At 37.1% G+C, this 13,368-nt stretch overlaps 2 protein-coding genes across 3 annotated transcripts; both read left to right on the forward strand.

Annotated features, from left to right (window-relative positions):
* Positions 1 to 492: 492 nt before the first annotated feature.
* ttll6 (tubulin tyrosine ligase-like family, member 6) lies at positions 493 to 7,933 on the forward strand. 2 transcript variants are annotated; one of them, XM_042735587.1, is made up of 16 exons: positions 493 to 642; positions 1,242 to 1,394; positions 2,024 to 2,182; positions 3,178 to 3,215; positions 3,333 to 3,451; positions 3,552 to 3,682; positions 3,764 to 3,920; positions 4,061 to 4,204; positions 4,360 to 4,445; positions 4,537 to 4,762; positions 4,867 to 5,045; positions 5,697 to 5,885; positions 5,985 to 6,123; positions 6,311 to 6,550; positions 7,154 to 7,421; positions 7,506 to 7,933. In XM_042735587.1, the coding sequence occupies exons 3-16, from the start codon at positions 2,025 to 2,027 to the stop codon at positions 7,775 to 7,777; spliced, it is 2,346 nt and encodes a 781-aa protein (XP_042591521.1). In that variant the 5' UTR covers positions 493 to 642; positions 1,242 to 1,394; position 2,024; the 3' UTR covers positions 7,778 to 7,933. The 2 variants fall into 2 exon arrangements, with proteins under 2 accessions (XP_042591521.1, XP_018931170.1); XM_019075625.2 differs by lacking the exons at positions 493 to 642; positions 1,242 to 1,394 and having other exon boundaries at positions 2,045 to 2,182; positions 3,175 to 3,215.
* Positions 7,934 to 10,231: 2,298 nt separating this feature from the next.
* Positions 10,232 to 12,422, forward strand: hoxb8b (homeobox B8b). Its single transcript, XM_019075593.2, has 2 exons — positions 10,232 to 11,036; positions 11,320 to 12,422. The coding sequence occupies exons 1-2, from the start codon at positions 10,613 to 10,615 to the stop codon at positions 11,637 to 11,639; spliced, it is 744 nt and encodes a 247-aa protein (XP_018931138.2). The 5' UTR covers positions 10,232 to 10,612; the 3' UTR covers positions 11,640 to 12,422.
* The last annotated feature ends 946 nt before the right edge of the window (positions 12,423 to 13,368 follow it).

Genomic DNA, 13,368 nt, shown 5'->3' on the forward strand with positions numbered 1-13,368 from the left:
CGAACAATACATGTAAGATTGTTTGTGTCCCTTGTTGTGATTGTAAGAGTGCAGAATTACCTTGGTAGATTGAGTTAACGTCCCTTAAGCCAATTTGCCAAATATAATCTATTTCCAATGCAAACCTCAAAAATGTATCTCTTTTTTTAAATCTATTTCCTAACGGGTATCTTTTTTTTTACAAGACTAGCAGAGGATTGACGATCCAAAAAAAAAATAAAAAAAATCAGGCATTACCAGAGTAAGAACCAATAAGAGATCAAGCATTTGCGAGCGTGAAGTGAGATTGGACGGCTCTGCTCTCATTTCGTTTTCAGAGCACTTGGCAACATTGTAAGCATGAGAAAATCCGCTGACATTTCCTCCTCATCGCCCGTGAAAATCCGTGATCCTGCCCCCCGCTGAAACCTCTGCTTTTTTGACAAGGACCGCAACAGGTGTGTACATTAATGCTACTGGACACATTGAGCTTATTCGCTGGATTTATTTAAGAATATTAGCCAGCTAGCGGGCTAACCTGCTTTTGAAACGCGTTCTGTTGCCATGGCAATTATACAGGGAAAGTCGTGCACTGACTCGCGACGCAAGGGAATCAAGTGCGCCATTATTTTGGTTTAGCCTGGATTTCAACACGACAAAAAGGTAGCTAAAAAACCGTTTTAAGTAGTTAGATAATTATTCAAAGAATAAAACATGTTCTAAAAATATCTATAATTTGTTTTAAAGTTCCTTAGTTACACTATAATTAAAGTGTGAGTGTTACTTCAATGTCACAGTATATTTCAGGGTGGACTTAGAAGAAAAAAAGTGTTTGTCTTCTGCTCTCTGTTATTCTTCTTTTTTAATCTTATCTACTTTGTTTTTAATGATTGAGGATTTTGATATATTTAAGAAACTGTTAGAATTATGATGTTTGAATGGACGTACTTTTTACATTGACTTATTTCATCTTAATGCATTGTTGCAGATCCCAGTGTAGTGTTACCAACAACTTCTTTAGATATATCTTGTTTGTTCCACCAACCAACCACTTTTCTCGTCACGTTTGACAAGTAGGGATTGTCTTTCTTCTCTGATTCTTGCTCGCCTCCTGGACTTCATTTTCATGTTCATGTATCAGGTTTAGGTCTCCTGTGTTTCTAATAGGTCACTTGATCTTGAGGTTTCAGCATGTCAGTATGTAAGTGTATCCAAGTTGGGCCACCCATCACAGAAGAGGCGAATTTGTTCCTTTTTGTCAGGTATTACGTGCCAGAACCCAGACGACAGCTCGCTGTGGGGAGGATGATAGCCTTCCACTGGACAGATAAAGCTAAGTGGTGTGGACAGGAGAAGTTTCTGTCTTAGAGGGTTGTGATCTGGCTGCCCTCCTTCTGAAGAGATCACGGGTTACTGTAAGTGTTGAATCAGTTATAAAATGTGTGCATTTAAGTCGCTATGGATTTTTCTTGTAATCTTTAATGGTTCACAGTGAAATGGTTCTCCTTTTTAAATGTTTATTATTTATCTTTCCTTCTCGCTGAGCAAATGTTACCTTCTTAATAAGGTCTCTTGAGCTCAAGGCCAAGAGGTCATGGTCAGGGTGATCTAGTTCACTGGATCAGAACGCAGTTACATCACGAAGGTCTCTCAGGAGTCTCTCTTCTAACTTGATTTGGACCTCAGTGATGTTGTTTGTGCAAGATAAATGTCAGTGGTGTTCCTTATAAATGATATCAAATTATTTGACCCATTGAAATGGTTAAATAATAAAAATATGGGTTAGTTGAAGTATTAAGTGACAAAACCTCAATCATGTTGTTGACAGGAGGGCACTCATCTGTGGAGAGAAATAGGGAGAGAAACATGATGCTAAGCCTTGGCATTTTGCCCTTTACATGTGCACACTACAGATAGGGCTGACTGAGTTTCAAATTAGGGATGTGACATTACGTAGCAATATTAGATCTTTCGGTGTTTCACTAAATCTAGAAGTTTCTCAGCCCTCGCTCAGTCCTCATCAAACTTTTATGTTTGTTCTCAGAATGGGGACACCGGCGGAGCACTCAGTGAGTGAAACATGCAGACGTGAGCCTGATCCCGGGGTGGAGGGAGAAGGCTGGGGAAGTGACTCTCATGCAGAGCCCTGTAACACACCAGTCCCTCTGCCTGCAGCGAACAAGAAGAAAAAGAGAAAGAAGAAGTAAGCCATTTCTATGTTATGGTGTTCATATACAATACCATTCAAAAGTTTGTGGGTGGTAAAATTTGGAAAATATTTTTGAAATTTGTCTCTTATGCTCATCAAGGTTGCATTTATTTGATCAAAAATACAGTGAAAATTGCAATACTGTGGAATATTATTACACTTTAAAAAAAAAAAAAAATTTCAGTATATTTAAAAATATATTCCTGTGATGGTTAAGCTGAATTTTCAGCAGCCAGTCACATGATCGTTCAGAAATCATTCTAATATGCTGATTTGGTGCTCCAGAAGCATTTCTTATTATTGTAAATTTTATTATTATTATTATATTATTTTTATTATTATTTTCCACTTTTTTAGTGAATAGAAAGTTAAAAATTGCATTTAATTTGTCTGAAATTGAAATCCTTTAGTAGTTCATTATAAATTCATAATCTTTACCGTCATTTTTGATCCATTTAATGTATTCTTGGTGAATAAAATTATGAATTTCTTGGGGGGAAAAAACTTTTAAACAGTTGTGAATATAATAAAATATTTCTGTAATGTCACAATAAGGCTCAATTCGTTAACATTAGTTAATACAATAATTATCACAAACTAATAATGAACATACTTTTATTAATTTAGGTTAATGTTCATTTCAACATTTTTAACATTTCAAGCTATATAAAGTAACATTGGCAAAAGTATAATGACCACGGCTTGGAATGAATGAATGAATTAGTCAACCAATAATGTGTAATGAAAAAACATATATTAACAATGAACAGTAGCAGTTAAATAAATTAATTTGCATTAATAAAGTAAAAATGTTGTCGGATTAATAAGCAGATTAATAAATACACTAAAAACCATCGGTTGGATAAAGCTAGATGAATTAAAGGTACAGAATTGTTGCCATTAAACAAAAACTGTTGTATAGAGGATAACGAGAGCTTTTAGAACAATGCACAGGTCTGTCTCTTTGTCCTCTTCCTCTTTTTCAGATGACTGTGGATAAATCTCACCAACTGCAAATATGAGAGTGGTACGATTTGCTCTGTGATTTGAACTCCAAACGTTTGTGGATATTGTCTCAAAATTAACTGTAATATAAAAGCTTTTACGAAATATTGTTTATGCAATGGCATGTTGTGTTTTTTTGTGCGTCGTGCTGCTAACAGATACGGGCTACGAGAGGCTGCGGAAGGAGAAGACTGGACCCTGTTTTGGACCGACTGCTCTGTCTCACTAGACAGAGTCATGGATATGAAACGTTACCAGGTGTTTGCTGCCAGAAGTCATTCTTCTCTAGTTTTAGTGTCCTGTTCAGTTTCACTCGCTCCCCCTTGGTTAACAAGATGCTTAAATTTCCCCCTCACAGAAAATCAATCATTTTCCTGGCATGAATGAAATCTGCAGGAAGGACTTGCTCGCGCGCAATATGAACCGTATGCTGAAACTCTTCCCGAAGGAGTACAACATCTTTCCTCGCACATGGTGCCTCCCCGCAGAGTGAGTCGATTCAAGTTCAATCAGACAATCTAGTTATAATCTTTTAATGAGCTGAAAAAGAACCTTTTCGATGTCTTTTAGTTATAGTGACTTCCAAGCCTACACAAGAGCCAAAAAGCACAAAACGTATATCTGCAAGCCAGACTCAGGTTGCCAAGGTCGTGGTATCTATCTTACCAAGTCCAATAAAGATATTCGGCCAGGAGAAGACATGATTTGCCAGGTGTACATATCCAAGGTAACGTAATATTCAGAAAGCCATGTCACAGCTACAACAGGAAGCACTGGTGTCGTAGATTTAAAATAAATACAATAATAATACAAAGATAACACGTTTTAATTCATATATTTTATTTGAATTAATCTTTGTTTCTACAGCCGTTCATCATCGATGGGTTCAAGTTTGACCTGCGCATTTATGTATTAGTGACCAGCTGCGACCCCTTCCGTATCTTCATGTACAACGAGGGACTAGTCCGTTTCTGCACCGCTCAATATACTGAGCCCACTGGCAGCAATATGGTGAGGGGCTCTAAAAACAGTAAATGTACATTCTTGCGAAAGTTGCGTTTTAGTAGTAATTAAAATTGTTTAATACGAAAATAGCTTGTAGTGAAATATTGACTTCTAATTAATGACTAATTTGATTTCGATTATTTCTTTATGCAATTCTGCAGGAGGATGTTTGCATGCACTTAACTAACTATGCCATCAACAAGCACAGTGAAAACTTTGTACGTGATGAAGATACAGGCAGCAAACGGTAATCTATATGTTCTCGCCAATTATGATTTTCAGCTATTTTTTTTTTAAACTGCACAGAAAAACTTTTTTTTTTAATTTCATCCTCATAGAAAACTCTCCAGCTTCAAGAAGCACATGGAAGCCATGAGCTGTGATACTGAGAAGATGTGGACAGACATTGAGGATGTCATCATTAAGACACTAATATCAGCCCACCCCATTCTCAAACACAACTACCACACCTGCTTCCCCAATCATGCATCTGGAAGTGCCTGCTTTGAGATCTTGGGATTTGATGTGTTACTGGACCGTCGACTCAAACCTTGGCTTCTTGAGGTATGGGTTCCTTTTGAGGCTTTTTTAAGACTTTTTGTTGTAACAATAGCTATGTGAATTACTTTCATTCTAGCTGTATGCAATCTTTTAAACTGTGTGTTTAGGTCAACCACTCCCCCAGCTTCACCACAGACTCCCGTTTGGACCGGGAGGTGAAGGACAGCCTGCTGTATGACACTTTGGTGCTGATTAACCTGGGGGCCTGTGACCGCAGGAAGATCACAGAGGAGGAGAAGCGCCGGGTAAAGGAGAGACTCCAGCAGAACCGCTCTAGAGAGGCCAGGTACCACAAAAACCACAGCTGCACTAGTTTATGAAAACTCATTTCCACCACGGAACAAAAAAATATGTAATTACAGATTTTTTTTTCTTCTCAGAATTACAAGTTTATAACACAATTCTGAACTTATTTCTCACAATTCAGAGTTTGGAACTTAATTTTTTTTAAAACATAACATCTCGTAATCCAACTTTCTAGAAAATTTGGAGAATGGATGGATCTCGCAAACTTTGTTTTCTTAATTTCAAATTTATATCTCGTAATTCTGATGTTTTTCTCTGAATATTGAGTTATTTTGAGTTCACATGTCTTTAAATGGGTGCCTAATTTCACGTATGAAAGGATCTGTCTGTATCACAAAATGCATAATTTTTTGAGATCTGGGACAGAATAGTGAGGTGTACATTCAGAATTCCAAGAAAATTTCCAAATTGCATATTTAATTGTTTATATCTATAAACCCAAATATACAAACCCATATACACTGTGAGATGTTATCATAAAATTGAGGTATAAACTTATATAATATAAAAATAAATGTTGTGATATAAAAAGTCGTAATTACACTTTTTCATGGCTTCCTTATTATTTATATAATGACTGTGCAATAACCTACATCTTACATAAACTTCTGTGTGTGTTTCGCCTCACAAGGAATGAGGAGCTTCGTCAGTCACAGGCTGCTAGTGTGGAGCAGATGGAGAAATATGAAGCAAAACATATGGGTGGATTCCGGCGGATCTTCCCTCGGGAAGGAGGGGAGAAATATGACAAGTATTTTCAACACAGCGGCTCTCTCTTCCAGGAGACTGCAGCCTCCAAAGCCAGGGAGGAGTGTGCCAGGTGTGCAAATACTGCTTGATGTTTTTGCAGAAATACATCAAGCTAATTTCAAACAACAGCAGAAGAAAAAAAATGTATTCAAAACGTGTGTATCTGTAGGCAGCAGCTCCAGGAGCTGCGTTTGAAGCAGGAGCAGAAAGAACGGGAAAAGAAAGGATCACGTAAGCAGGATCTTCAAGGTGAATCTGCAGGAGAAAGAGCAAAACCAAGAAGAATTCAGCCCCAAGATCCAAATTCAGTGAGTCATTCCCTTTAATGGTGCATTTATATATGCGCTTATAATAATTGTTTGCATTGTGTATTGCAAGTTGACTTGGTTGACTAAACATTCAGTTCCTTTGACCTACCACTAGAGGGACCCTGGTGTCTATATTTGGACTCATGAATAACTAATGAATGCCATGTGGTGGGATCTGTTTCTTTAGCTGCCAGCTATGCTAGAGCAGACCACCTTGAGGGGAGAGACACCTGTTGCTCTTGACCTAATAGAGGAAGAGGAGGCAGAGAGAGTCAGTGAACTTCACCAGCGAGAGACTCTGCTGATAAACATGGGTGTGGTGAACCAAGTGCGCCAGCTTCTTCAAAGTGCCAATCATCTTACTGAACTGATCAACCACTCGCGTGAACAAACCAACTTTCCCTCACACTGCAGACACGATCACAAAGTATGTGAGCAAAAAAATCCTGTATTAAAGGAGTGGTTTACTCCAAAAAAAAAAAAAAAATGCTGTCATTGTTTACTAACCCTTATGATGTTTCAAACCTGTATAATTTTCTTTTTTGAAACCCAAAAGAAGATATTTTGAAAAATGTTTCTCTTTTTCTGCAAAATGAATGTCAGTGGAGTCCAATGCAGTGTTATTTAAGGATTATTTATATACAGAATTTATTAATATTTTGAAGTACTTTTCTGTCTTCAATTTAAATTTAGTTTAGGTTTTGATCAGTTTTTATTTTTAGTTTTAGTTTTGGTCATTTTACTACTTAAACTTTATTTTTTCAATTAAAATTTTTGATTTTAATTTCTTTCTCTTTTTTTAAGTTTATCATAATTAATTTTTTTATTATATTTTAATGGTTTTAGATTTTGTTAACAGTAACAACACTGGTCCGCTGTTGTTTTTGACCCCATTTACTTTTATTGTACTGTATGCACAAAAACAGCTAAAACATTATTCAAAATATTTTCTGCTCTGCAGATTCTCCTCTCTTACTGGACAATATTGTAAACTGCCTTAATATAAAATGTTCCTACTTTCTCTATCCAGCTGGACTCCATTGCAGCGATTTCTTACAGGCAGAAGAACCTCTGCACTGTGATGCATCAGCAGGTGTCTACTAAAGCCAAGCCCTGCATGCAGTATATACATTCCGAGCCGCTGCAAAGCCGAAAGCCATGGCCCTCTCTAGAACACGGTCTGCTACAGCCGGTCCAGACTGAACCGGGAGGTCTGAAACACTGTGAGGTGGAAGATATGGAGCAGGCTTCTGCTGCTCTAATGAAAGCTACTAGTGCTCAGCGGATACCTTTGACAAGTAACAAACTTTTTGAATAGTTTTTTGGCTCTTACATCATAAAAATAGAAAATAATACACCTATATTCGTTCTCTGCTTCACAGTAAATGGGTCTTTTGCTTGGCGTCATGGCAGCATGAGTTCCTCTTTGGCCGAGTCGAGAGCTAGAGCATCAATGCTAGGAGTGCCTCCCCTTGTTCTAGGACGACCACAAGGTGGCACGGTGTTCCGTGACCCCAAATCTCTCTACGTCATTTCCACCCCTGCTCCTCTTGTCCCCAGGCCACACCTCTCCCACACCCTTCGAAAGGCCCCTCGCAGAGTCCCGCCGCATGACCCAGGACGTGTACAAGCTCAACACAACCAAGTTATTTAATAAAATTAGTAAGGAGAATACAGACTAAGGAAGGTGTTCAGATTTCAGTAATAAATCAGCAATAGAAGCTGAAAAGGTCTGCATATAACTGTCTTCCGTACTGAAAATGTGAAATTTGCTGTTTTCAATAAAAAGCCATTTCTCTTTTTTTGTCAACTTTAGTTCTGTAATTTGGTTACTGTTAGTCAGGAAACTTTACAACTTGACAATGAAGTATTCTGGTGCCTACTGTAACCTTTCATATTTTTTCTTGCTATGCATTCTTAGTTTGGAAGAAGCCATACGAGAATGATTTTAATATAAATTAATGTGAATGCTTTTATTTTACACAGCCTTTGTAAGCTATTTTCATGACTTTTCATGTCATACTGAGCCAATATAAATAAACATTTCATAAAAAAAAAAATATTTAGTATTTTGTTCATTAGTTATAGCATGCCTAACACTTAATTGTGTGCTGCTAAACTGATTGGATAGATTTTATTATTATATATCACACTTTCTAAATAAATAAAAAAATGAGAAAGAAGGAAATTTAGCTACAGTGATTTTTTTTGTCAACAGGTAAATTGTACTTAATCTCCACTATGTTTCCCAAAATAATTGTTATCCAAAGTGTGTGTATTTGTATATTATTAAAACCTTATTTGTTATTTTTTTAATTAAAAATAAAAATATAGTATGTTTGTTCTCTAAATGAATAGATTTTGAAATAGTTACATATTGCTGTAGATAAATATCCCCTGTACAGAACTGGAGTATAAATCAGTCAATCATAAATATACTATAATTTGTTGTGGTAATTATATAGTTGCTGTGGTAATATAACAACTTTAGTAATATAAACAAACTACTTTACCCAATACTGAACTAAGTTTTCTACAACTATAGAGTATATTACAATACGCTACAGTTTATTGTAGTAAAAACTAAGGTATACTGCAGTATTTATTACAGTTTATCAGTTCACTATAGTTGCTGTAGCAATATTATATATATACTGGTTGCAGAAAACGTCCGTGTAATTTCATCTCATCGCTGAACACTCATGAATACTTTTGCAACGTTTGAACCTTATTTTAGAATTAGTTTAAAAATAATTTTTAAATTTTTAAACTTCAACGATCCACATACCAGATGAGTTCGTTTTAGAGATTTAATCTGATAGCCTATACGCACCAAAAAACTAATAATATTGCAATATAATACAAAAACACATTATTAATGTATCATTTTGCCAATTAATGTATTAATAATAAAAATAAAGAATATGAATATATTCAAGAATATTAAAAATATGTTATTTTACAAACAAAAGCAAACAGGTTAACAACAAAAATAATAATACAAATAATAATAATGTTTTACAGAGAAATGCTGTGTAAATGCAGAGGCAGAGACTGTTTTTGAGACAGGGGAGGCATATATGCTTCATTTCGCGTGGCTTGATGTAGGCCTAATAGTGCATAAAATGAAGGCAGTAAAATCTAATTAGTTGTTCCTCTGGTCGTAAAGTAAATGCGGAAAATGAAAGCAACTGTGGTATGAAAATATCTTGCAGCTGTTCAGCACCGCGTTGTTTCCCTTTTAATTTTCTCCATAAAATGACTCCGTTTTACCAAAGTCCCTTTAAGGGTATTCTATAGTCTTTGGTTTTACTCACCTTTCTCCAACAGAGAGAGAGAAAAAAACTCTCAAAGAAACTTACACTCTAAATGTTTTTTGCTTTTCGATAGTCCAAGAAAAAATGACATTTAAAAGCAACAAATGTTATTGGATGAATGTGTTTGTACTCATGGATTCGTTAAGAGTATTGCATTGTCCTGTTCTAAACAAACAGATTCTATGTCGTGAATTAATTCGAATGCACTCACAATGTTCACCACACGATGGCGGTGTTACTCTAAAAGCAGACAGGACAGCGCGCATAGACATCCTCAGTCTAACCTGAAGAGAGATTCACACACACGAAAAAAAATTAAATCCAACATTTTTTACATGTGACCGGTAAAGGAAAAAGCTTGTAGCCTAAAATAATTACATAAAATCCCAAATATTAAAATGACCCCCTCTTTTATATTTTTCTGAAGTAAGGTAGATACAAGTGTAATAGCCTAAACATGATGGGTGGTCTGTTCTTAGCTTCTTTGAGTTGACTGATAAAAATCCTGTCCATCTTGAATGATCCAGTCACTTGTTTTGTACTAAGTAATCGTAGTAGCCTACATTGCATTAAACTTAAATCCTGAGAAATATATTAATCATCAAACCATAAACATGACATATTTCATCATGGACCTGAATAAATCTATTTTTGCCGGCCCACTGGAGACATTTCGTTTGTCGTGTGTATGTGCTCTTGGCACTGAAATGGTTTACCAATAACAGTCCTACTCCGCCTCCCCCTCTACCTCCCCAAGAACTCCCTCTCTCCCCTTTTTCATCTCTCTTTTTCAGTCTCTCCTGCTCTTCCTATCACAAGATCGCGCTTTGTCTGTTTGGAGATGTCGAGCGGCCATCCAATGATATTAGGAATCAATAACTAACGCCCATATGAAATGCAACTCACTATCAAAGAGAGTAAAAACGGGAAACTATTTATTGCTCGGGGACCATCACTAAGGAGTCATGTGGGTGCAGCTACGGATGCATTTGTTTGCATGAATATTTACGACATTTTATGCGTATAATTTCCACCTGGATGAATTCTCTTTTTTCTTCTTCTTCATTGCAACAAAAGGCCTGCATTTGCTCAATTAACATTATTCATCAAGAGACTGCCGATCTCAATACAGTTGTCAAAGTTGCTTCTTCGGGGAGTTGATCTGGCAGGCAATGAGTTCTTACTTCGTCAATTCCCTCTTCACTAAATTTAAAGGAGGCGATTCTCTGCGCTCCAACTACTATGACTGCTCAGGATACGCGCCGGATCTTGGAGGCAGACCATCTGTGCTGTACGGTCACAACTCTGGCAATGCGTTTACGCACGCGGCTCAGTTCCCGGAATTCTACCACCACGGTACATCATCCTTCTCCCACGCGTCTTACCAACAGAACCCGTGCGCGGTAGCTTACCCTGGAGATGCCACAGGAAACATCTTGGGCCAGGACAGTTTACAGAGACAGTCGTTCTTCAGCGCACCAGATGCGGATTTTACGCAGTTTGGGGATTGTAATTTAAAGGTCAGCAGCATCAGGGATGATTTGGAAAGTGCAGAACCGTGCACAGCGCAGCTCTTCCCATGGATGAGACCACAAGGTGAGACGAGTGAAGAGAGACACCTAGTCTGTTATAGTCCAGCATAAAACGCTATAGACAACGGTGGGCCTGCTTATTACCCCCAATTAAACGTTTTATGGCACCTATAGATTACTGAGGAATTAGCACCCTTTAAAAAAATACAAAATCCAATTGCTACGTAATGGCATGCAGTGTCTAGAAACTGAGAGGGGTTTATAACTCTGTTTTATTTACACAGAAAGAGGATATATGAGAAATCAAATACCGTGTCACCGGAAATAACGCTTTTTTCCCCGCACAGCTACCGGTCGGAGAAGGGGCAGGCAGACTTACAGCCGCTACCAGACGCTGGAGCTGGAGAAGGAGTTCCTGTTCAATCCTTACCTGACCCGCAAGCGGCGCATCGAAGTGTCTCACGCACTGGCCCTCACTGAGAGGCAGGTGAAGATCTGGTTTCAGAACAGACGTATGAAGTGGAAAAAAGAACACAACAAAGACAAGTTTCCCTGCAGCAAAGTGGAACAAGAGCAAATTGAGAGAGAGAGGGGAGAGGGGAGCCAGGTATCAGAAAAACACACATCAGGAGAAGAGGACTCGGAGACTTCCAGTAATTCTAAATAGTCTGCTGACTATTAAAACAAGAAACATCGATCAACTACAATTTAAATAAAAGGTTCAAAGTGTAGATTTGGACACGCAAAGGCTATCAAATACAAAATCAATCATATATTCCATTTACTGCAAACTTGTATCCAAACGGTGTTTATTTCCGCTTATTATGTTTTGCTGAATTTTTGTCCTCGAGTAGATTACTCTTGAGGTTACTGTTGCAGTGAGGGCATATGAGGCGAAGGCTATATGGTCTGCATGGGGTCAGTTTCCTATCCAAATTATTGGGAGTCACAATCCAAGATATGTTCTCTTCAGTAACTCTGTTATAGCCTGTAAGATGGGATGAGGAATCAGCATTAGTGGGTGCTTTACTGTATCTCTTACTGTAAGGAAATGCACTTTTGTGAGAAATTACTGTTCAGAAATTATTATTCAGGTTTACAGATCTTCAACCGAACTACCTAATATATGGGTCATTGCGTCAATCATTTTGTCAGTGTATCCATGCGTTATGCTTTCCTGAGAGGGATGGTTCAAACGCACAATGTTATTCTTTAAAAAACATGCTGTGTAAATATCTGATATTGCAGTTCCGTGAAGCACTGTTCTATTGTATTTTCTATTGTCTTTAAATGGAAGTGGTTCCTGAAAGAAGCCACAATAAAATTTAAGAAAAGATTCCATTTGCCTTTGTTCATTTTCCTTTCACTGGATTGTCTCTTGTTTCCACAACACAAACACCCAAATTATTGTCACACTTTACAACCAAAGTGAACCAAAATAAAAGCCTCGATTGCACGGATACTCTAATGTATTTCATTTGGAGATAGTTTTTCACATGTAATCCTCAAATAGAAATAGGTTACGTAAATAAATCATATAATAAAGGAAATTAAGTAAATTTTAAATAAATCACAGTAAAGGTTAATTTAAATGAATCATGGGTCTATAAAAATAAAATTAAGTAAAATATATTTGAATATCACGATAATATCATAAAAATTAAAAATATTAAAAAAAAGGACCTTATCTTTCACAGTATCTCATGTGAGATGCATTGCAATAAACATGGGTGGTCTATGATCCCCATGTCGTCTCGTAAAAATTTCAAGCATCTGGAACTTAATATAGGGCTTTTACAGTACCTAAAATTATAATGATGAATCATGCTTAAAGCACATCATTAGAACCATAAGCACGCAATAATATTACTGAACAAATATCGAACATCTACCCTGTATACTTTTTTCAATTTGACGTATCACGACTTACATATTGACAACAAAGCGTCGACCAAAACCCTTTGACCCCAAGCCAAAAGTTCAATATGAGCACTTCGTTTCATGTAGGCAGTTTCCAGGCTTTTATTACTCTTGTTGGATTCCCGAGCAGTCTGGTCTCAATCTCTGTCTCGTCGTTTATGAACAGCAAGTGCCAGATGCCTCTTAATTGTGGTACCTTTCTTTCAGAGCTTTTGGCTGTCTTCAGGTTATAGGAAATTCATTGTCTGAGATTTAATATTTGAAGATAGGGGCCTACTGAACTACTCGGAGCTCTCCTCTGTGTACACTCTGGTCTATAAATATCGTGTAGCCTATAATTAACTTATATTGGCTAGTGTGATTTGAAATATTCGTTGTATTTCTGTTAAATGCGTGAATGTAAAACTGTTGAAATAAAAAGATTAGCCTGCATGGCGATTGTTTCCTTTCTCTCGGTATGAACTAAAAATGGACCT

The sequence above is a fragment of the Cyprinus carpio genome, chromosome B12, assembly GCF_018340385.1.
Source record: "Cyprinus carpio isolate SPL01 chromosome B12, ASM1834038v1, whole genome shotgun sequence".
Taxonomy (NCBI): Eukaryota; Metazoa; Chordata; class Actinopteri; order Cypriniformes; family Cyprinidae; genus Cyprinus; species Cyprinus carpio.

What these genes read in the sequence shown, in the direction of transcription:
- ttll6 (XM_042735587.1), top strand. Translation starts at nt 2,025, where the DNA reads ATGGGGACACCGGCGGAGCACTCAGTGAGTGAAACATGCAGACGTGAG. An exon ending in TGGATATGAAACGTTACCAG is followed by an intron (nt 3,452 to 3,551) that starts GTGTTTGCTGCC and finishes TCCCCCTCACAG; the next exon opens with AAAATCAATCATTTTCCTGG. An exon ending in AGCCCACTGGCAGCAATATG is followed by an intron (nt 4,205 to 4,359) that starts GTGAGGGGCTCT and finishes GCAATTCTGCAG; the next exon opens with GAGGATGTTTGCATGCACTT.
- hoxb8b (XM_019075593.2), top strand. Translation starts at nt 10,613, where the DNA reads ATGAGTTCTTACTTCGTCAATTCCCTCTTCACTAAATTTAAAGGAGGC. An exon ending in CCCATGGATGAGACCACAAG is followed by an intron (nt 11,037 to 11,319) that starts GTGAGACGAGTG and finishes TTCCCCGCACAG; the next exon opens with CTACCGGTCGGAGAAGGGGC.